General features: G+C 45.8%; 1 protein-coding gene across 1 annotated transcript in view; it reads left to right on the top strand.

Annotated features, from left to right (window-relative positions):
- Positions 1–1,434: 1,434 nt before the first annotated feature.
- CRACR2B (calcium release activated channel regulator 2B) overlaps positions 1,435–23,972 on the top strand; it is a 56,141-nt gene continuing 33,603 nt past the window's right edge. Inside the window, 4 exon segments of the mRNA XM_074954784.1 lie at positions 1,435–1,779; positions 11,976–12,227; positions 13,823–13,934; positions 21,517–21,688. Of these exon segments, the coding sequence (XP_074810885.1) occupies positions 1,720–1,779; positions 11,976–12,227; positions 13,823–13,934; positions 21,517–21,688 (596 nt within the window). The 5' untranslated portion in view covers positions 1,435–1,719.

The following is a 23,972-nucleotide window of genomic DNA, read 5'->3' on the forward strand; positions in this document are numbered from 1 at the left end:
AAACCACTAAAGGGAGAGGTTGGTACAACACCAAGCACAGAGTTGGGGAAGATGGTGGTGTCTGGAAACCCTCTTCTGCTTTTAATTTTTGCAAACCATTGCTGGCTTTTGACCCCATCTCAAAGGCTGGGAATAGCAAATGAATGGTTCTGTTCACTTTGCCCATTAGGCTGCGTGAGACCATCTCCCTTCCCCTGTGTGGCACTTGCAGCCTGGAAAAGATTATGGTAAAGAGACCCTCAGATTCATTCTGTCCATTTCTAAAGAGACTTGAAATGAACTGCTGGGGTGAGGGAATATGGATGCAATGTCTCTTAACTATCTGCCTCCCCTGTAACTCCAGCATCCCATGTAGTGATGTGACTCATGCCAGATTCGTGGAGAATTTCTAGAGATTTGCTGGAGAGGCAATCTCTGTACAGCAAAGACATTAAATAACCACTGTGACCCTTGGGAAGCTTTAGCTAAATGTTTCCCTCCTCCACAAAAGGACTCAATGGACCAGTGCTCTGATATAATACACTAAATTCCATGATTCTGTAGGGCAAACGTGAAATACACCAGCAGAGCTGTACAGACTAACAGGGATTGTCGTTTGTTGTTGTTAGTTCCTAGAGGGCCTAACCAAGATCAGGGCCTCATTGTGCTAGGCACTGTATGTATGCCCAGTAAGAGAGAGTCCCTGCCCCCAAAAGATTTTCAATCTAAATAGACGAGCCAGAAAAAGGGTGGGAGAAAGGAATAATATCACTTCCTATTTTACAGATGGGGAACTGAGGCACAGCGAGACTGAGAGGGATTTTCGAAAGCGCTTTGCTTTGGCCTAAGTCTGCTCCCATGCAAGCCAGCTCCCATTGACGTCAATAGTAGCTGCGTTAGGCCAAAGCACAGTGCTTTGAACATCTCCCAGGTTATTTTCATAAGGTTGAACAGAAAGTCAGAGTGGGGATTTGAACCCACCGCTCCCAAGTTGCAGTCCAGTGCCTTAGCCTCAAGGTCATCATTCCTTAAGATGTGATGGCCCAACGGTCTGGTCTGCTATAGTAAATGCCATGATCCTTTAGCCCAAATGTGCAATCTACCAGGCAAGCTGGGCCAACTGACAGGGAAAGTGACCCCTCTTCACACTTGGAGGTTAGCTGAGGGGGAGGGAACCCCACCCCACCCCTTTCTTTTAAATGACTCCTTCCAGTGCTGAATAGTTAAAACACCAATATTTGATCTAGTGGTCACAACTTTACATAAATGCAGAACCTAGAGTGAAGGCAGGTGTGTGTGTGTGGGGGGACTCTTTACCCGGTCTACTTACGAAAAAGCAGCCTCCCGTGTAATATACTTTTAGTGACCTTGAAGTATATTCAGGATGTAGTACAGGATGTCCAGCTTTTTTTTTTTTTTTTAATTATTATTGTGGTAACAAGGGGAGCCTCTCTCTCCAATGTCACATTTCTCCACATTGGACGGCATCCAAGTGTGTGCGGCCAGGCAGTAACAGTGCTTTCCCGAGAGCAATGAAATAACATGCTGCACAGGAGAGAGACTGGGGCGCTGGCAGGATGCAAGAGGAGTCTCGGGGATGCTGACGTACCCCTGCTGAGCTCTGGTAGCTGAGCTGGTGGCAGTCATGTGTTAAGTTTTCCTAGACGGCACATCACCTGTTGATTAACAAGTAGCCCGAGCCCAACAGAGTGGCGCTGACTCTCGCTCTTCAGAGCTTTCATGAAGTGCTCTGGGTACAGACTGGCTTTCTTTGCTCAGAGAGCCAGATCTTCAGCTGGGGTAAGTCCGCAAAGCTCCATGAAGTCAACAGAGCTATGTCAATTCACCCCCAATGAGGAGGAGCTGGCCCTGTGTTATTGTCTGCCTGGGAGCGGAACTGTGAGAGCTTTGAGTTAATGGCTTGGAGGTTTGTCTAGTGTTACTGAAGCTTCGCTTCTTCAAGCTTGCAGCACTGTACCCTGCCAAGAGAGAGAGCTGTGCGATAGGGTTCTCTTTAACCCTAGCCCCACAGGCCCCCATAAGCTGGGACTGTCTGGGTAATGGCAACCTTGCTTGGTCATGAAACCCCAGTGGTGTTGGTGCTAAACCTTCATCATCTTAAGGTTCCAGGTTCCCCCCCCCAGCCCCGAATCTTCTTCCTGTCACTGCAACACTCCTCTAGTAAGTAATGCTCAGCTGCCCCTCCTATTTAGCCAGCAGATGTCACTAATCGTGCAAAACAAGATTCGCCATTTGTCAGCTGATGGGGCATCTGCCGTAGAGAGAGCAAGTTCTTTACCCTGGTGCATTGCTGTATTCTAAACAAAGCCGAACCCTAATTTCATAATTTTTATTATTGAATTAACAGTCTTGTGCAAATTCCTCCTAGGCTGGTATGCGTTGAAGGTCATTAGGAAATAAATAATGATTTCCCATACATTTCAAATAATGTCATGGATCTGATTGTTTGACCTGAATGCCTCAGGCACCTCCATTAGTGATCATTTAATTGCCAAAGAACTTTACAGCATCATCGCTGGTAAAGTAACTTCGGATGTTTCTCAGCCCCTCCATTATTAAAACTGAATGAATGGGCTTTATTTGCTCATTCTTGGCTGTAGTGTCCTTTACAGATCTAGGGTCTGCTCCCAAACCCATTGAACTCAGTGGAAGTCTTTCTATTGAATTCAAAGGGCATTGCATCAGGCCCATAAAGTAGCAGTTATCTTTCCCCTTGTTGCTATGGTATAGGTGTTCAAGCATCACAGAGCAGGCATGTGATGATGTGGCATTATTTCCTTAAATATCTTTATTTTATTTTAAAGAATTGAGTCATCTGAACTATAAATCCCCATTAAAGCGAAACACAGTTCGAATGGTTTTCAGTGAGTTGTTTCAATGTGTTTGATGCTACCATTACTGCCATATTACTTATAGTCTGAAAAATGCAACTGCATACCACTTTCATTATATCAGTAGCTGTAAACTATTAGTTGTGTCTGGTGAAATGGCATAAACTGTGCTAGTGTCATGTTAGGGAAATAGAGACAAATTTTTGACCCCAAATTTAGGTGTGTGGTTTTTTTTTTAAACACATTTATAAAATATATAATATCAGAAGCGGCCATGATTTAAAAAAAACCCACCACCACTTCTAATAGAAACAGTTGTGCCGAAATAAGCATTCCCTCTCGCTGTTTGCAATCCAAACGTTGTGTGTGATGCACAAGGTATAACTGATTAGAAACAGAAGTGAAACTGGCTTGTCTGTTCATGATCCTAACAGAGAGGTGCTAAATGATGGGAGACTATTTCTTCTATTCTAATATTCTGAGATTTTGCTTGTAACAGAACATATTCTTAACAGTGATTTTAACTTCATAGCCCTTTGAGTCAGAACATTAATCAGTGGATACAATTTTAAGCATATAATTTGTACTGATTTTCTGAAATAAGGCGCCATTGTATATATTTGTTACCACGCTTCTACTATTTATAGACAGGAATATAGAATCAGTGTATCAAACTGTGGAATGAGTTCTCAGTGAGAAGACTTTATTGGCAAAGATCATGTCAAAAATATAGGTCATTGTTGCAGGCAAAGGAAATTCCATGCTTGTTTTCAAATTAACAGTTAAACAAACCTGTGTGTGGTTAGAACTGCATTTTTACTGTAACTGCACAGCAAATGGCTCTTTTCTCTCTTTCTGTAAACGTCCATGGGATGAGGTAAGAGGGGGATGGAGAGGCTGGGATGGGCAGCTGCTTTCTTTATTTGTTATTGGTTGCCCTATATCTCCAATGGCAAGGCCTTTTCCAGCTGTCTGTGTATTCTGTGAATAAGCCAGTTTATCTTTCTGGCTCGTTCCATGATACAGTCATCAGTAAAGGTTGCAGCAGGATTAGCACAACCTGCTACCCAGTTAGAGCTAATCTTTTTCTGCTGCGCAAACAACACGAAGGTTCCTGGATTCTTTCCTGTTTCCTTAAAGAGATACAAGCAACCTGAAATCTAGTCAATTAAAAAAAGAAGAGAAAGCTGTAGAGATGTAGTTGCAGATATTATACCTGCTCCTGAGTCCCCAGGCCAACTTTTGTGGAGGTTTTTGTTTGCTTATTTTTTTCTTTTTTACAATTTGTTTCCCTGTTTCTACTGGATTTTTTTCCTCTCTTGTGGATGTATGAAAAAAACAAAGAACAAGGGCCACTAACTGCTCATATAGGGGAAAGAATGACTTTAGTAACCTTAGTCTTTCGAGACAGTGGGGCTGAGATTTTTCAAAGCAGCCTCGGATTAATGGGTATCCAAATTCCTTAGGCAGTTTTGAAAACCTCAGCCTACGTACATACAGGGGGAAATCCGTGTAGGGCATTGATCTTTGTGGTTCTTTGGCTGGACTTCTCTGAATCTTTTAAACTGACCTGTTCCAGCAGTTTTATGCGGCTTTACTTTCATCCGCGTATTCAAGGTACATGATTTTGTATGTGACCAGGATAATAATCTCCAGTACCTATAGCTGTCTGACTAGGGCACAAATCTCCAGCCATTGTAGAGCTGACTGCATACTGCATCTGTGGATATCACTGCGCCCTGCCTTTTCCAATGACACTGTTTCCATAGTAACCAATGTAACTTCAAAGGGGGCAGGGGAGAAAGCAGAGAAGAGTGAGGAATAAATAAAGCGAGTGGCATAAAGTCTGTGTGAAATGGTATAAGGACCTATAAAGTTTTTTGGGGTTTTTTGCCTCTTGCCTTAAAACCAACATGTGACTACACTACTCACCAGCAATACAACGATCCCAAATGCATGCAATAAAAACTCGGTAGGATGCCACACTCTCATAAGACACTCATTCCAACAGAACAGCTGCTTTAAGAGAATATTTCAGGATGTACATTTTAGCACTTAGAAGAGAGGAAGTGCTATTGTTCAGGTAGCCTATGCAAACTTAACTTTGCCCCTTTTGTGCCTGGGCATTACAATGCGTGATGCTATTATTTCTATACAACCCCTGGCTCTCCTTCAATGCTCCCATTAAAGGATCATATGGAACGGTCAATGCACAGCTGAGCGCATTGCATAGAATCAGATAGTACTCCCTCAGCGTTTTAATGTGAACCTAAATTACTTGCTGTGCAATCTTCTTTTCTTACAAGTCTGATCCAGCAAAGCACTTATGCAGGTGCTTTTCTTTAAGCATGACTGCACACTTAATATCGAACAAGTGTTGCTGAACTGGGGCTTTGGTGCACTGGGAGATATCTTCTTAAAAGCATTATCATTATTAAGAAAGCTAATGGACACATATGAGCCCTTGTAACTCTCAGCCAAACCGTAACTATATTCCTGGAGCTCAGAAAGTCACATGTTCTCCTCAAACACCTCTCCCCGCTCCTGAGTGTCAGCTTTCTAGCCTAAACCCCTTTGGTGCTACAGCTGGGGTTTTATTGTTGCTGAGTATTTTTAAAGTGGCAAGAATTGCTTTATAATAGGAAAAGGGTTTTTCTCCTCTCCTCATTCTCAACAAACGGCTGGATTGTTTTTAACTCAAAACTTAAAAATCACCTTTGGGGAGATGAGGCCAGGTCAGAGTTACGCCACTCTTGATTTCTCAGTCGTAACATTTCCCCACAAGCAGCTCTGCACTTTCTCACATGGCACCCCTTAGGGCTGGGGGGAGCTCCCTGCAAATATCGAGGAATGAAAACAACACACATTCTGAACATACACACGCACATACTAATCCTGGCTCTGAGCACTGACAATGGGCAAGTCATTCAGCCAGCCGGCGTCTCAGTTTTCCTCATCTGCGAAACAGTGGCTGACCAGTGACCGACCTCACTGGGCTGTTGGGAGCTCTGAAGATAAATAACACCTGCAAGGACTGACGGTGAATAAAGACACCCTGCTTTCCTTTCCCACCGTCTCCTGCCTTGACTGGAGATGAAGAATTCCACAGCCTAATTCCTACAGGCTGTGAAAGAGACGGCACATGTACACAAGGCAGAGCTCACAGGTCACATCCACCCCATGGTAGCATTAGTGTAGATGAGGTGCTAGTAGCCACCAGCATTTTAATCACGTCAGCGACATCTATTTTCAAGCCCCCTACTGACACAAGCTCCCACCCCCCAGCATTATTAAAATCAAAAGAGAATAGAGACAAAGACTGACACGTCTTAATAAATAGGAAGGGTTTTATTTGTACTCCTGAAGTAGCCAGGTACAAACACACCCATAGGTAGTCCTTGCCCCCAAAGTACTTCCACCCTAAATAGATAAGACAGGCACAAGCTGTGAGGGGATACAGGCACAGCGCTGCCAAGCAGTCAGAAACTATGAGTAGGGCACCAAACAATGAGGCTGGTTTAAAAATCTTGAGATTTTTTTTTCTTGCCAAAAAGTAAGAGCTTTGGGATTTTTTTCTTTGCCTTCTGGTTTGTGAGCCTTAGGGAGGGCTCAGCTCACCTCTTCAACCTTTTCTCTCCAAACATAAGGGCTAGAAACTTACTCCTATTATTTTTTTTTAATGAAAGCTGGGATTCTCTCTTAATCCCCTGTCTCCAGGAGCTGGGGCTTTAAATAAAACATCAGCTATTATGAGACTCATGACAGGAGTGGCAGAAAGTCCCTACAAGTGTGGAGGGAGCCACCGGTGCCCGAACCATGGCCCTGTTCCCGCTGCACTGCCCCTTCTCCCCAAGCCCCCGCCCTTGCGCTGCCCGTTCTCCGAAGGCCCCGCTCCCATGCCATCTCTTCCCCCCAAAGACCCTGCCCCCTGCTCGCTCCTCTCCACTTCCTCCCCCCACCCCGTCGCTCGTGGGAAAAAGTGTGGGGGCCATGGCCCCCTGGCTCCCCCTGTTCCGGTGCCCCTTACTCATGATAAATTCATGAGAGCTGGCAACACGGCAGGCACAGGGAGGTGAAGTGATTTGACCCAGGTCACACAGTAGGGCATAAGCAGGCCCAGGATGCTGCTGTAGCCCACACTGACTCTCTGGCATTTCTCAGCCCTTCTGGAAGCTAGTTTCATGTTGTTTAGTGCTGACTCTATAATTATTAACTAGAAGGCATGGGGGTCTGGGATTAAAGTTCCACTTGCACTCTGCGTGGACTCCCTGCCTCAGTGAAGCAAGGCCCACGGGCACCACCTTGACCGGCGGTTGATTCCGCTGTGTCTAGGCAGGGACACTCCGTTCTGAGCTAAGGCCCGGGGTCCGTTTCCATGAGGCCTTCTTGCTAAGGAAGCTGCCCCCCAGGATCTGGTGACTGTCTTTGCTGCCTACTGAGCCAAAACAAAGCATGTGGCAGGAAACAGCTGCTGTAACCCACAAGACTTGGGTCCCGCTCAGCCCAGGTTTACGAGAAGTGCTGTGCTCACAGGCGTCTCCTTTAGAGCTGTGCAGCTAATTGACTTGGAGCTTGTCCTGTACCACATTGCCAACAACCATCCAGCAGGGAAAGCGTCTGTCTGGTTTACACCAGCAGAACCAGAGTCCCATCCAGGCATCAATAGTAACGTCCTTAAGGTCTCTCCTCCTTCAGTCCAGATGCCCCAGTACCAGCTTAGACTTAGATGACAGTCCTCACCCAGGATCATCTAAATGAATTTCCTTCCCAGTTGGCATAGGAGCAAGGTAATTCTGAGGGTGCTCCTGTCCTTCCCTAGTGTGCGCGTCTCGTTCTAAACTATAGTAAAATGTCACGTTGTTTGTTGGTTCGCATCCTGAAGGCAGGGGCCTTACTGGGGCAAGCCACTTGGCTAGAGGTAAAGCACTGGGTGCAGGGACCTGTCGTCTCTGTGGGCTGCTCCTTGGCACTAAAGAAGAAGGCACCCACTCTGTTGTTGCAAGCTAGCTGTGGCTCTTGGGCTCCTAGCAAGCTGACAGTTCTGCCCCTCAGTTGACCAGAACTTGGATTCCACTGGGCTAAAAGCCAATCATCTCTGAGTTCTTTTGCCCCAAAGAGCCCCATTCTCTGTACACAGGTGAAGAAGAACTTCTTAATACATGGTCACGTAGAGAAGAGACGCTGAAAGTTTTGCGTGGTTTGCTTACCATGTTCCCTTTTACGTAGTATGTTTTTATTTCTGTTCAAGTCAGCCAGGGTCACCTGAAGACCAGAGCCAATGGAGCACTCTACGCAAGAGAGAACTCTCTCTCGAAATGCAGAATTAATTAGCTAACCCTCCAGCTGGCTGATTCAAACCTTTTCAGATTCACTTTGCCAGGAGCTCTTCTAATTAGAAGGCTTTTAGCTCTCCTAATTACTTGGGAACTATAATAAAGTGGGGTCTTTTGATAAAATGATGATGTGCTGGGGGTAGAGGGTAGCAATTTGTCTGGGAGATGGTTGATTCCAGCTCATGAATAGGTCTCATAATTGGGCAAGAATATCCTGCCTCTTCAACCTTTTACGTACCAAAGAACAGTGCCTTGGGCTCATTATCCATGTGGGCTGCTCCCACTTTTGAAATGGAAATGATTAATCTCCTAACAAGGAAGACAAGGCCTGCGTGTGCTGGCAGTGACAGAAGAGATCCCACCGCCACCTACACACACCACAGAGCAGGCTTTTTCAGTGTCACATGTTTGTTTTGTTCCTCGTTACCTCCCATCTGTACAATGCTGATGCTGCTCTTCCCCTTGTCTTGCAATCCCTCCTCTCCAACACACTAGCCATGGTACCCTCCCACTCTGGCTGGCATTGCCACTCATCAGTGAGAAGACAGAATTACCTTTGTTTCAGCTCCAGGGTCACCCAGTGTTCTCTCAAACAGCAAAGCCACCATCTTCTCACACCCCGGGCAGAGCAAGTTCTCTGCTTACTACAGGGTGGCGCTCTGAAGAGGTGACACTGGACTCCAGCAAGACTCCACTCAGCTAAGCTAACAGATGCATAAGGTTGGCATTGTTAGACTCACCACTCTCCAACCTGTCATTGGCAAAGGCCCAGATTATGTGGTGCTTGAAACCCTGGGCATGAAGTTTTTTACTTTACAGTGCTCTGAGTGTGAATTTACTCCACCATGCAATTGACCAAACTGCGTCCCTCAGGCTTCGAGGACGATACGCCTATTCCAGTCTGTTTTAGAAGAACAGTGGTAGTAGTTTCAGAGTAGCAGCCGTGTAAGTCTGTATCCACAAAAAGAAAAGGAGGACTTGTGGCACTTTAGAGACTAACAAATTTATTTGAGCATAAGCTTTCGTGAGCTATAGCTCACTGCATCCGAGTGAGCTGTAGCTCACGAAAGCTTATGCTCAAATAAATTTGTTAGTCTCTAAGGTGCCACAGGTACTCCTTTTCTTTTTTAGTGGTAGTAGTGATGACTCTCTATTAAATGTTTTAACTTTCCTATGCAATTAGAGACACCGAGGAAATCACCCACTTTATGAAACAGTGATCCGAATGAATTCTTCTCTCCTGGGAGCTTCTGCAGTATAGCCTGTTACCGCCCATAATTATCACCCATCAAGGTATAGCCACATAACCTGTCTCCTTAGACATTCATTAAGCTACACAGTCCAAGGATGGTTTTTGTGAGTGCCTACCCTGCAGTCTCAACCCAGAATGTGAAAATCAAGGTGAGTTCTTTCTGTAAAGATTCTGCAGTCAGGAACGAGTTAACAGTTAAGTTATTGATACATAAGCTGGAATAGAGTCCAGCTCAGTCTCCAAATGTTGTATTGGCTCTACAGGATTACCAGAACAGTAAGTATAAAGGCTTATTATGGTAAACGGCGGGTGAGGGGATTAATGAATGCAACTGTGATGACAGATACAAACAACGGGCTTCCGCACAGCTCAATTTCCAGCTTTGTTTCCATTGTTTACCAGGGACAACCGTTTGTCTGGAGTTCTATACAGCACACAGAGACATCTGAATAATATACTGTAAATAAATATGTCATCATGGTTGCTGTTACAAATCAGGAGACCTGATTCTGAATGCTCTTAGGGAAGATATCTCGTAGATAAAAATGGCACCTTTTTACTCAGTCACTTTTCAGAGCAGAGCAGAGCTTTTAACTCTCCAAATAGCAATAATGAACAAAAGACTGCCTAGTCCTTTTGGGTTAGTGTCAGTTACTTCTTGCTTACGTACATGCCATTCTTTGTCCTTCCAGTGTATCAAGAGTGCAAACAAAAATTCACTCAGCTATTGTTCTTGCACCTGTACAATGGTCTTAATTTCTTGAAAATTAAATAAATTCCTTGGCTAGTGCTGTTAAATCTGTCTCAACCCTCTTGTCCTGCTCACTCCTTCCCTGCAATGCACAGTTGAAATCTAAAGCAATTTGGTTTAGGAAAGCTTAAAATGTGTTACTGGTAATAAGGAAAAACAGTCTATAGGGAACTGTATCGAACCTCTCACTTGGAAGGTGGGGTGTGTGTGTGTGTGTGTGTGTGTGTACACACATGCACAGTATCACAGTAGCAATGCTTTAGTCAAGTTGATGCCTTTATTTCTAGATGCTCATAACTTATTGGAAATTGTTTTCTATGGCAGCTGAAGTTTGTTTGTGTGTGTGTGTGTGTTTCTTCCTACAAAATGAACATTTTAGATTAAAATTCTATTTGGCAGCTTTTGAGTTCTCAGAACACGTAGGCTTGGAGATAAGGGGGAAGAGTGTTTGTTTGGTTTATTTATTTAATTTCCCATCTCATGTCCCATGCAAAACATTTTCTTACTTTTCTTTATGCTTGAATAAAATGGGGGGAGGGTGGTTGAAAATCTCCCCCCCCATATATTAAAAAAAAAAAGTTGAAAATCAAAGTGAAAAGGCAGGGAAGGAGAACCAAGCTGAGGAGAGTGGGGAGGTGTGTGACTTATTTCTTTCTTCTCCCTACCCCTGGTTGTGAAATCTCTCCTTGATCCCCACCAAAATGGTACTCTGTGTGTTGGTCAACCCCCTGTTCTGGATTTTCATCACCCTGGTGGTGCAGATTTGACAGTAGTGGGTGAGCCGTCCTTAAACACTAGGCAGGGGGAGAAGCTACTAGCAGGAAGGGGTAAGATCAAATATTTGGGGGGAGAGGTGGGGGGGGGTACTTTTATCTTAAACACTCCTGAGGGTTGCTTTTCTTTCTATTTCCTTTCTGCCCCATCATGGAAACCTTGTTCAACCCAAAGGATTTTATCCTCCCCACACTTTAGAACCCCCTCCCCACATCCCATCTACAAAGGGGTGGGAGGGGGGAAATGGAAATGGCTGCCTTCTGAGCTGCTCTTAACTCTGCTGAGCGTCACCACTGAGCTGCCATGGCTTATTACTTTCACTTTGCCTCTCCAGAGCCTAAATGCTGCCTGCATAGTTCGCCCAGCCTGTGGAGGGAATGACTAGGGTTGGACACTGAAACCCTGCCTCCTGTAAGGAAGGATTATTATACCCATTGTGCATGTAGGAAATTAAGGGACAGAGACTAAAGTGACTTGCCCATGGCAGAACCAGGAATTGCACCCAGCTCTCCTGGGTCCCAGCCCAGTGCCTCAAAGAATATGCAGCCCTTCTTGAGAATTGCTGGGTTTGTTTAAATAAGGGCTTTGCTCCTTCCTGTACCATCTTCTCTTAGTTCATGATCCCATCCTGATGAATCTTTCCTGGCAACCGACTGTTGCCAATGGAGAATTGTGACTTCGCTGCAGGACTGAGGAGAAGGTGTGCATGTCTTTGTGTGAGGACATGGCAAGAGCCAGCCCCATCGCAGCCAGCAGCATTAGCTCTCTGACATCAGTTCATCAATGCCTGCACCTTGTTTGTAGCAGGCAGCTCTTTGTGAGGCAATCAGAGGTATTGCCCTCTCTCCATCTGAGGCCTCATCTCCTGCCTCCCCAGTGACCCCAGTCAAAGACATGAGATGCTCTCAATGCTGCGCTTCTGACTAAGGAGGCGTTACTAGGTAACCTGCCGTGAGTTGGCCTCTCTCTGAAGCGTGTGTACGGTGGGTTGGAGCATGTGTGGTCTGCAGTTCATTTTCATTTAACTATTTCAGTTTCCTCCATCGCGGCTGTTGGACCCTGGCCGGGAGAGCTTTGGGAAGATGGAGAACCGGAGGCGAGAGCTCCTGGATGCCCTGTGGGAAGAAGAGGAAGAGGACGAGGATGGTGTGGCTGCCAGTGCCTCCTCCAGCCTCCACCTGAGCAAAGCAGAGGACGTGCAGGTAGAGATGCTGGAAAAGGCCAGGGAGCTCTTTCAGTTGTGTGACAAGGAGGAGAAGGGCTTCATCACCAAGCTGGACATGCAGGTAAGGGGAGGAAATCCTCCTGTTCTGCTTCTGGGCAGGAAGCTATGGAACCATGTGTGCCATGTGCACTCAAGGGGGACTGCTTTACCTCACACTGCTGGGTGCTCTTGGTCAGGCCATGTATAACCTCTGTTGTCTCATGGCCCCTCTGAGGTGGACTGTGCCAGTAGCCCACTGGAAAACAGAGAACTGAAGCAGAGTGATTTTTTTTTAAATAACATTTTGATGGAAATTTCTAATTTTGGGGTGGAGAAGGAGGAAAGTTGTCAGAATTTTTCCAAAATTCACCCCCTTTACCGTCACCACTACCCTGGCCTACTCTACAGCGCGGGGCAGGGGATTTCAGAATTCTGACACTTCTTTTCAAAAATATTGTGTCCCATCTCCCCACCACGGCCCCCATAACAAGACACATTGCTCGATTTTTCTCACTTTGGTTGTATCTATAATTTCTGTGGATGGTCTCTTTCCTTTAAAAACTAGCTCCAGGACTGAATTATGACTGTGATGTGGAGAGAGGCATCTCTCTGCTTTCTATTTTGAGTTAAAATCTTGGGGTTTTAGAGCTGTATCAAAAGTAGGATAATTCCCTTTAGTGTACATACCAGGAAGGTCACACTGGGATTCTGTTCTGTCCCAGCTCTTTCTGAACAATTAACATTACCGGCATACACTATGTTTAATAAACAAGAGCTGTTGAGTCATTTTGTATTGGGTTGTGCAATGCCTAGTTTCATGTGCTTTTAATAAGAGGTGTTATTAAGCTTTAGCCAGAGCTGTTTGTTTAACAAGCACTACTAGGATCTCTGCTGTGTTTTTCGTTATGTGTATGATGGTAGCTCCGAGGAGCCCCAGCTGAGATCATGGCCCATTGTGCTGGGCGCTGCACACACACATAGTAAGAGATAGTCCCTGCCCTGAAGAGTTAATCTTCTTTCTCCCATCCTTTGTGTATTTAGGTTTGTATTCTTATTCTCCTTTTACCAGATGGGAACTGAGGCACAGAGAGATTAAATGACTTGCCCAAGGCCACACAAGAAGTTTGTGGCAGAGCTGGGAGTTCAACCCAGATCATCTTCTGAATCCCAGTCCCCAAGACCATGTGTCCTCTTTGATAGGAGTAGCATGGGTGAGGGCGCTGGTACCCATAATACCACATTGTTATGCCATAAGCAGTCCTTCTAACTGGTGTTGATGCTCTGAGAGAGCCACAGCCAGCCCTCCTCAGTCAGAATGACAGGAAAAGCCCAGTAGATGATCGAGGACAACTAAAAAGATAACAGGTGGTACTGGAGGAAGTTGGGGATAAGGGCCGATCCTGGAAGAATGCTCCTCAGAACCAAATAACCCGTAGAAAGCAAAATGCCCTCTGCACAGTCCTGGCCATTAATCTAGTTCCCCGTGCTGATGGGCATTCCAAACTACTTCATACTGGCCCAGCTGCATTGTCTTCACAGTTGCAGCATCTCACTCCCAGTAGGGTGGGTGTGAGGGCACTGATCCAAGCCCAGTAGGAGTCATTGGAAAGACTTAAGTTGGGCTGTGGGTGGGTCCAGAGTTTGGTATTTATTTTGTCCCTCCTCCTGTCTGTCCAGCGGCTGCAGAGTGAACTGCCCCTGACCCCAGAACAGCTGGAGGCTGTCTTTGACAGCCTGGAGCAGGACAATAATGGGTACCTGACGCCTGTCGAGTTCAGCATGGGACTAGGTAAGAGCAGCAGGTAGACGTGGGTAATGTGTTAAAATGTATATAGGAGAGATGGAGCAGAGCTCATTGGCTCTAAACCCTCACCTGCCAACTGCCTGCAACCAGTTGGCCCATCCTTCTTGTTTCTTCTCCACCCTATGTTAATATTAACCTAGGTCATGTGTGTGTATCATAACCCTGAGATGTCTCCCAACCCTCCTAGGCATTCCTGTCATTCCAGTCCTGTAGAACATTCCTATTATCACCTTCTGCAGTACTTCCACGTAACTGCCAGCCATACCTCTGAACCTCTCTGACTGGCCACATGCCATGCCTGGGCTTCCATCTGGTGTTCCCAGCAGGCAGGAAATCCCAGGTCAACTGGCTGCATAAGGAACATTATTTTCTGAGGGGACAAAATCCGCACCTTGGAAATCAGCTCCATGCATAGATTTCAAGGCCAGAGGGGACCACTGTGATCATCTGATCTGTCCTCCTGTATAACACAGGCCGTAGAACTTACCCACAATAATTCCTAGAGAGTATCTTTTAGACGAACATCCAATCTTGATGGCAAATCCGTCACCACTCTTGATAAGTTGTTCCCATTAATTACCCACAGTTAATTACCCACAGTAGTAGAGATTTATGCCTTTATGGATTTATATGACGCAGCACTTCAGCTGTCCTGTGTGCTGATGAAAGTGCTGTTAGTTTCATAATACAGTGAAGAGAAATGAAGCCCTGCTTTCCTGTTGGTTACAAGTACTCTTTATTAGCCACTAGAAAATGCTGGTATGGTAAACAAGTCCACAGTAGCAGCTGCCGATGCAGTTCAAGACACAACTGATGAGGGAGAGGAATGTGTATAACAATAATGACCTTCATGACCTCCACTCCATTCCTCCAGCTGGTCATGAAGTCTTAGAAAATACACTCCCTGTTGGCTCTAATTGTTTAAATAAGAGGCATCTCTGTATGTGGTGGGTTGTGTGGCTAGGCTACGTGGACAGTTTAACGACTCTCTGGCTTGGAGCAGAGGGGTAGTGTATGAATCAGGGCCGAGATTTTCCAAAAGTGACTTGGCATTTGGGATACTTCAATCTGAGATAAAAATACTCAATAAATAAAAACAGTAGGAAATAAAATAACTAATAAATCAAAACAAAAACAGTAAGAGAATCAAAACATGCTACTATGGCTAAACAACAGTGTAAAAGAGGCAAATAGAGTAAAAAAGACTTCCTTAGAATTCTTTGAGGGTACCATCAAGCATGTGGACAATGGTGATCTGGTTGATACAGTGTACTTGAACTTTCAGAAAGCCTTTGACAAGGTCCCACACCACAGGCTCTTAAGTAAAGAAAGCAGTATTGGGATAAGAGGGAAAGTCCTGTCACGGATCAGTAACTGCTGAAAAAAACAAGCAACAAAGGGTAGGAATAAATTATCAGTTTTCACATTGGACAGAGGTAAATAGGAGGGTCCCCAAGGATCTGTACTGGGACCTGTGCTGTTTAACATATTCAGAAATGATCTGGAAAGGGGGGCAAACAGTGAGGTGACAATGTTTCCAGATGATACAAAATTACTCAAGATAGTTAAGACCAAAGCTGACTGTGAAGAGCTACAAAGAGATCTCACAAAACTGGCTGACTGGGCAACAAAATCGCAGATGAAATTCTGTGTTGATAAATGCAAAGCAATGCAAGTTGGAAAACGTAATCCCAATTATATATACGAAATGATGGGATCTAAATTAGCTGTTACCACTGAAGGAAGAGATCTTGGTGTCATCATGATAGTTCTCTGAAAACATCTGTTCAATGTGTAGGAGCAGTCAAAAAAGCTAACAATGTTCGGAACCGTTAGGACAGGGATAGATAATAAGACAAAAAATGTTATAATGCCAGTGTCTAAATCCATGGGACAACCACACCTTTAATACTGCACGTAGTTCTGGTCACCCCATCTCAAAAAAGATATGTTAGAATTGGAGAGAGTTCAGAGAAAGGCACCAAAAATGATGAGGGGTCTGGAACAGCTACTGTATGAGGAGAGATTAAAAAGGCTGGGACTGTTTAGCTTAGGAAAGAGACGACTAAAGGGGGATATGAGAGAAATCGATAAAATCGTGTGTGGTGTGGAGAAAGTGAATATGGAAGCGTTATTTACCCCTTCAGATAATACAAGAACCAATCACCCGAAGACATTAATAGGCAGCAGGTTTAAAACAAACATACTGAAGTACTTCGTCACACAACGCACAGTCAACCTGTGGAAATCGTTCCCAGGGGATGTTGTGAAGGCCAAAACTATGACGGGGTTCAAAAAAGAACTAGATAAGTTCATGGAGGACAGGTCCATCAATGGCGATTCGTCAAAATGATCAGGGACGCAGCCCCATGCTCTGAGTGTCCCTAAGTCTTTGATTGCCAGAAGCTGGGACTGGTCAACAGGGGATAGATCACTCGCTAATTGCCCTGTTCTGTTCATTACGTCTGCAGCATTCGACGCTGGCCCCGGTCAGAAGATAGGATACTGGGCTAGATGAACCACTGGTCTGTCCCAGTGTGGCCATTCTTATGTTCCTATGAGATACTCTACCGGTCCTGGTTTTAAGAGGGCGGATACTCAGTGCTTTCCCTTATCTCAAGTTGGGCATCCAAAAATGGAGCCACTCAGAATTAGTAACCACTTGTGCAAACCTTGGCCCGAGTGTGTGTGTTACCATCTCCTCAATCTAAGGGAGACCCTTCTCTCAAGACAAGGTCATGTTGATTCTATGGACCCACTTACTCCATCAAAATTAACACAACAGACAGTGGGCCTGATTTATTGCACTGTTACTCCAGTCTGGCCCATTGAAACTGGTGTAAAACTGGAGTGACTTGGTGGTCAATCAGGCTCTGTGTCTTTAAGAGGAATTCTGAATTCCTATTCAGGGGATTTTAAGAGAGACCTCGAGGAATAGACTTGGACAGCAGGAAGGGCCTCTGGTATAGTGTTTGACACTAACCAAGCTGAGCTGGGTTTTGGTTTATAAAAAACTGCAGAAACACACAAGTATATTGACAAATGTCTAACCTGACCCAGCTTCTGTGTGTCCTGGTGCTTCCTGTGTTCTGCCTCTTTCAATTTTAAACTCTCTGGACCAGGGACTCTTTATATGAGTAACTGGCATGTGGCCAGGGGTGAAAGTGAGCCGGTACGGGCCAGTACGGCATACCGGTCAAAAGCCGGTACTGGCCCATATGGAGCCCATGTTAAAGCGCTGCCACCCACCTGTTGGCAGCCCTGCTGGTAGGGTCCATACCAGCAGGGCCGCTGATGGTGGGTGGGGGAGGAGAAGGGGCACCAACGTTAGAGCGCTGCTGTGGCAAAGGACCCTCCTTTAACGTTGCTGCCCCTTCCCCACCCCTGCTGGCAACGCTAGGGCTGCCGACAGGTGAGCCAAAAGGGGCAATGACATTCAATCGCTGCCGCAGCACTTTAGCATCGTTGCCCCTTCCCTCCCCCCCCAGGCCACCGACCTGGGGGGAGGGGCAAAAGAGCAGCTGCCCCAGGGCTGGCGATTGAAAAGGGCCCGGGGCTCCCAGCGGCCGCTGCTGCGGCTACTGCGGCAGCGGCCAGAGCCTGGGCCCTTTTAAATTACCGCCGGAGCTCCGGGTGGCGGAGGCCAGGCAGCACGGATGGACCAGCTGGGGGAGACTGACTTCCCCCCTAGCCCCGCCCCTTCCATCCATGGCGCCGGCCCCCGTACTGGTAAGAATTTATTATTACTTTCACCCCTGCATGTGGCATATGGTTGGCCAGATAACAATAATGGGAGATAAGCACTGCCAGGTACTCTGCTCTCCTGGATTGCTCCGAGGTTTATGAGTTAATCCGATCAGGCAGGAATCCCAGCAGGCCTGCCTTCCATACCAGACTTGGCACTTTATGCTGGCATCAAGCCTGTAGGGTTACAGCAGTCACTTCAAGTGTAGATAGTTAAACTGTTGCTACTAGAGAAGGATATACTTTTATTACAGTGCAACACACCTATTTCCTGGGCATGTTCCACATGTCAGAGAATGGCAACTGCCTGGACATGTTTATGGCCTTTCACTGACAAGAAAATTGAGACTGAAGTTTTCATAGTCTATGAATTGGCACAGAGAGCACTGACCAAGGCTATTAGGGGCAGGCTGAGAGGAATGACGGGATCTCATTCAAAATAAAACAAAGCACTGTGCTTTACTGCAGTGTGTGTCATACAAATGACATACCAAAACACTGTCTCTAGGTAATGGAAAGGATGCAGTAGACATGTGGTCTGAGCATGCAGCTTGGAGCCAGGAAGGATGGAGTTAAGATTCTACTCTGCTGTTGACTTGAGGCACAGAGGAGTTGGGTGGTTTCCCGAGAGTCATAAATATATTTCAGGACAGGGATTAGAACCCAGAAGTTCCTGGCTCAGGAAACTAGACTCTGGCTCCCTGTGCCTCTGCTTGCTTATCTTTAAGTCCATACTGGATGGTTTTTGGTTTTTTTTAAAGCTAGAATCATGGAAACGCAAGGCTGGAAGGGACCTAGAGAAGTCAACTAGTCCATCCCCCTGTGCTGAGGCAGGACCAAGTAAACCTACACCAGCCCTGAGCAGTGTTTGTCTAACCTGTTCTTAAAGACTTCCAATGATGAGGAATTCACAACCTCCTTGGAAGGCAATTCTCTGAGCTATAACTACCCGTATCTCAAGAAGTGTTTCCGAATATCTAGCCAGAAATCTCCTTTGCTGCAGATTAAGCCCATTGTTTCTTGTCCTACCTTCAGTGGACATGGAGAAAAAATTGATCACCGTCCTCTTTAGAACAGCCCTTAGCCTATTGGAAGACGGTTGTTAGGTTCGGGCCCCCCCCATCCCCAGTCATCTTTTCTCAAGATTAAACATGCCCGGTTTTTTAAGCTTTTTTCATAAGTCAGGTTTTTTAAACTTTTTATCATTTTTGTTGTTGTCCTCTGGACTTTCTCCAATTTGTCCACATCTTTCCTGAAGTGCAGCACCCAGAACTGGACACAGTGCTCAAGCTGGGGCCTCACCAGTGCCGAATAGAGTGGAATAATTACCTTCTGTGTTTTACATACAACCGTCCCATTAATACACCCCAGAATGATATTAGCCTACTGCATCACATTGTTGACCCATATTCTGTCTTGATCCAAGATCCTTTTCAGCAGTACCACCACCTGGCCAATTATTCCCCATTTGATAGCTGTGCATTTGATTTTTTCCTTCCTAAGTGAAGTACTTTGCATTTATCTTTACTGAATTTCATCTTGGTGAATTCAGACCAATTCTCCAATTTGTCAAGGTGGTTTTGAATTCTAATCCTGTTCTCCAAAATGCTTGCAACCCCTCCCAGCTTGGTGTCATCTGCAAATTTTATAAGCCTACTTTCCACTTCGGTATACAAGTCATTAGTGAAAATATTGAATAGTACTGGACTGAGGACTGACCCCTGTTGGACCCCGCTAGATATGCCATCCCAGTTTGACAGGGACCCATTGATGACTACTCTCTGAGTATGGTTTTCCAATCATTTGTGCATTCACCTTATATTAATTTCATCTAGACTGTATTTCCCTAATTTGCTTATGAGAATGTCACGAGGGACTGAAGCCTTGTCTTCACTATGGGGGTAAATCGACCTAAGTTATGCTACTCCAGCTAGGTGAATAACTTAACTGGAGTCAACATAGCTTAGCTCAATTTACCGTGGTGTCTTCACTGTGCTGCGTCGACGGGAGACGCTCTCCTGTCGACTTCCCTTACTCCTCTCGGGGAGGTGGAGTACCAGGGTCAACCGGAGAGCGCTCTGCCGTCGATTTAGTGTGACTTCACTAGACCTGCTAAATCGACACCTGCTGCACCGATTGCAGCCGCCTCAATCTGTGAAGACAAGCCCTGAGTCAAAAGTTTTACTAAAATCAAGATATATCATGTCTTCTGCTTCCCCACATCCACCGGTAACCCAGTTAAAGAAGGAAATCGGGTTGGTTTGGCATGATTTGTCCTTGACAAATCTGTGCTGACTATTCCTTACAACTTTATTATCCCCTAGGTGCTTATAAATTGAGTGTTTAATCGTTTGTTCCAGTATCTTTCCAGGTATTGAAGTTACACTCTTACTCAGAGGTGGGCAAACTATGGCCCGTGGGACCCTCCTTCCCAGCCCCTGAGCTCCTGGCCCCGGAGGCGAGCCCACGGCCCCTCCTCCGCAGCCTCAGCTCACTGCTCTGCTGGCTCAATGCTCTGGGTGGTGGGGCTGCGAGCTCTTGCCAGGCAGCCCAGCTGCAGAGCCGCGGGGGCAGTCAGGAATGAGAGGAGGGGTTGGATAGGGCGGCGGGGGGCAGTCAGGGGACAGGGAGTGGTGGATGGGACAGGGGTCCTGGGGAGGCTGTCAGGGGTCAGGGAACAGGGGGGGTTGGATGGGGCAGGAGTTCCAGGGGGGCCGTCAGGGGGCAAGAAGCATGGGGGGTCGGATAGGGGGTGGGAGCCAGGCCATGCCTGGCTGTTTGGGGAGGCACAGCCTCTCCTAACCAGCCCTCCATACAATTTTGGAAACCCGATGTGGCCCTCAGGCCAAAAAGTTTGCCCGACCCTGCTCTAACTCCAACATAAGTGATGGGCTTGATGCAGGAATCACTGAGTGAGGTCTTCCGGCCTATGCTACACAAGAGGGCAGATTAGATTGTCATAATGATCCCTTTTGACATTAAAATCTTTTTTTTTTTCTAGAGAGAGCTGCTTGATGTATTCCTTTAGGAAGAATTTCCTGCCCACTCATTTCCATCTCAACTCCCAATATTTTCCACCTTCCTAGTGCAGCGCTCCGGATAAACTGAGACCCGAGGAGAGGGAGCCATCTTTGCAGGGAGGGGGCCTTGTTCAGAGGGCTGTACTCATTTTGTTCAGCATATTACCTGGGGAGACGAGTGGGGTGAGAGGAGAATTATTAATATTATGGTAGAACCGGTAGAGATCCAAAGTGAGATCGGAGAGACTCTGTTCCAGGCACTGTACAAGCACATAGTGAGAGACAGGCCCTGCCTCAAAGAGCTTTCTGTCTAAACAGACAAGGTAGACACAGGGCAGGAGAGAGGAAGGATTTTTATCTCCATTTTACAGACTGGGAAACTGAGGCACAGAAAGATTCAGTGACTTGCCCAAGATCACATAAGGAGCTTGTGGCAGAGCTGGGAATTGAACCCCCCCAGTGCCAGTCCACTGCCTTAAGTGCAGGCCCATCCTTCCATTCTTATCATGCCTGAACTGTGGTGTAATGAATTCAACTCTAAATGCACATCAGCTGAAAGTCCTGAATTCCTGAGCCTTCAGCAGCGGGCTGCTTCAGCTCTTACTAGATACTTACCAATTTCCTCCTGTTCATAATGATACAAGAACAGGCTCTCTGTTTGCTCTCTGAGGGCAGTGTTTAATAGACACCATTGGATTTGGCCATCTCTACTGGAGCTGGTTCAGGCTGCCCCTCAAAGCTTTCCTAGTGTTAAATATAGTGTGACCACCGGCTCCCTCTTCCCTCCCTCCCCCTTCCTGCAGGGAAGTTCATCGGGATTGAGCTGTACCAAGGGTCTGGGAGAACAGATCACTCCAGACTCGAGGAGACCTTTGAGTCAGGCTGGTCAGACGACTTGGACCAGACAGACGACGAAGAGGAGAAGCGATTTTGTTCAATGATGGAGCAGCTCAGCGCAGCCCAGGTCTTTGAAGAGTAAGTCTCAAATCTCAAATTCTGTCCTGGTCTGATCTTACAGTAGCAAAATCTCAGTGCTTCAGCACGGACCGAGAGAAGTTGACCTGGCACTGCTGGCTATCTTCAAGGACACGCTTTCAGAAGTGTTGCCTTAGCACTTTGTATCCCAACCTTGTGTCAAGTTCATGTGTTGCCTTAGAAATGCAAGGGAGTCTGGGATATCTAGCCTGAATACTCACCAGTTGCCTTTAATACAGCACTTTTCCCAGAGAACTTTACAGGCTATAGACTCATGTTTCAGCTATGAAGTATTGCTGTCATCAGGATGGCAACCAATTGGTGCACAGTACGCAGCACAACCATGGGTGTGGGGAGGATTTAGGCAAAGAGATGAGTTCTTTGTCTTTCCAAAAGTGCCATGAGGTCTTCAACAGCCATGCAGAGGACCTTAGTCTTTAAGGTCTTATTTGTAGATGGCTGCACAATGGACTGCCTGGAGCTTGACTGATCCACCTAGAAAGATGAGGAAGTAAATTGACCCTGTTGGGACTTGAATCTGAACACCCAGAGAATCTGGGTAATTCAGATCTGATGTATATGTCATTAGCCATCCCCTCAGACGGAGCATTCACCCCAGGGCAGATCATTCTTTGAAATACATGGCTGCGCATTCCTCAGTTGGTAGGATTTTTTTTCCTCCTCGTTTTCAGGATTCTCCTTTAAGTATGAACAGGAGTGGGTCGGGCTAGGTCATAGGCCAGGCTGCTGCTCCAAAGAGCAGGGCACAGTGGATGTACATGCACAGCTCAAATATTACTCGTATGATTGAATATATATGGAACCACGATAGGTAGAAGAAGCTGCCATACATCAATCAAAGCTGGAGTGTCCAACTTTCCAGTGATGTATATAATCAGTCTCTATCGTCACTGGTTCACCTGAGATGTTCCTTGAAACGGTCACAGATCCACCAGCCCAGGAAAAAGTTTATTTGGCCCAGAGAAATAGTTTTAAAATTAAACATTTGCCCTAAACCCCAACGGAACTGATCACCTTCCCTAAAGAAATATAACTTATTCACTAGGCTAAGGTGGTCTTTGGTTACTGTCCAAAGGAATTTAGATGTGCCATGCAGCAAGCATCCCCATAGACAACCTCGCCTGATTTAGGAGAAGAGGTTATAAACAGGCAACGTTCCAAAAAATATAGTGAATGCCATAAAATGCTGCAGTGAACAAAATGATACCGGCTTCATTCCTATCTTATTTCTTTTGAAATCTGACAGCTTCTTTAAGACTAGACATGTATATCTGTCTAAGCACCACTTAGTCACTTGCAACAGGGTAAATGTGGCTCCAGTAAGTGGAACTGATGATATCGTTGCTCCTTTTTCTGAGACCAGTATTGCCCCCTGGCCTGGCAGTAGCAGAATTCCAAGGCCTTGCTGGGTGTTTTCCAGGGAAGGGGAAATCAGTGAGGCAGAGTCTGGGTATACCCAAAGTGTCACTTGTTTTATTTACGCACATATACCAATTCTGGAAAAGAGATGCTCAAACAGCATCCAGGACAATCTCTTCTTTCAGGAATCTCAGCCAACACCAATGCCCAGTTCCCAGGGAGCAACTCTGACTCAAGAACTGACTCCAGTGAGAGACCAAAGCAGAGCGCAAACTCTGTTGCTGCTCATAAAGTTTCCTCTTTGGAGCCTTGCAAAAAAAACAGGCATTTCTTTTCAGACTAAAAACTTGCTCACACGTTAAGAAAAAGAACTGGGAAACTGATGTGAAACAGCACCACCTGGTCACTTTTACCGTAATGATATTACCATCCCAGTTAAACAGCATCCGTTGCCCTTCACCTCTGTCCCCTGAGAAATATCCCAGCGAAAGAGTTGTCCAAGTTAAATGGAATATTTTGCACTGTATTGTCCACTAGATGGAGTCTATATGTTCAGCAGAAACATAGAGTGAAATTGATGTTAAAATTGAATTTGTATCGGTCAAACTAGCTTTTTCAAAAGATGAATACAAAGCTGCGTTAGTTGAAACCTGTGGGGGAAGGGGAAATCACAAAGTGGTGTTGATTTTGTTTCAGAGAGTTCAAAATGGACAATTTTTGTTCAATAAAATCTGGGGTTTTGGTAATGAAAAATATTGATGATCATATTTCAGGTCATGAAAAATGAAAAAAGTCAATGACAACATTTATGCAAAAAAATTGTTGGGGGAAAAAACAACCATTTTTTGATGGGAAAAACCTTTGAAAAATGTCGATCAGCTCAAATATAAAAGCTTTCAGTGGT

Source organism: Natator depressus, chromosome 6 (assembly GCF_965152275.1).
Source record: "Natator depressus isolate rNatDep1 chromosome 6, rNatDep2.hap1, whole genome shotgun sequence".
In the NCBI taxonomy this organism is placed as follows: Eukaryota; Metazoa; Chordata; order Testudines; family Cheloniidae; genus Natator; species Natator depressus.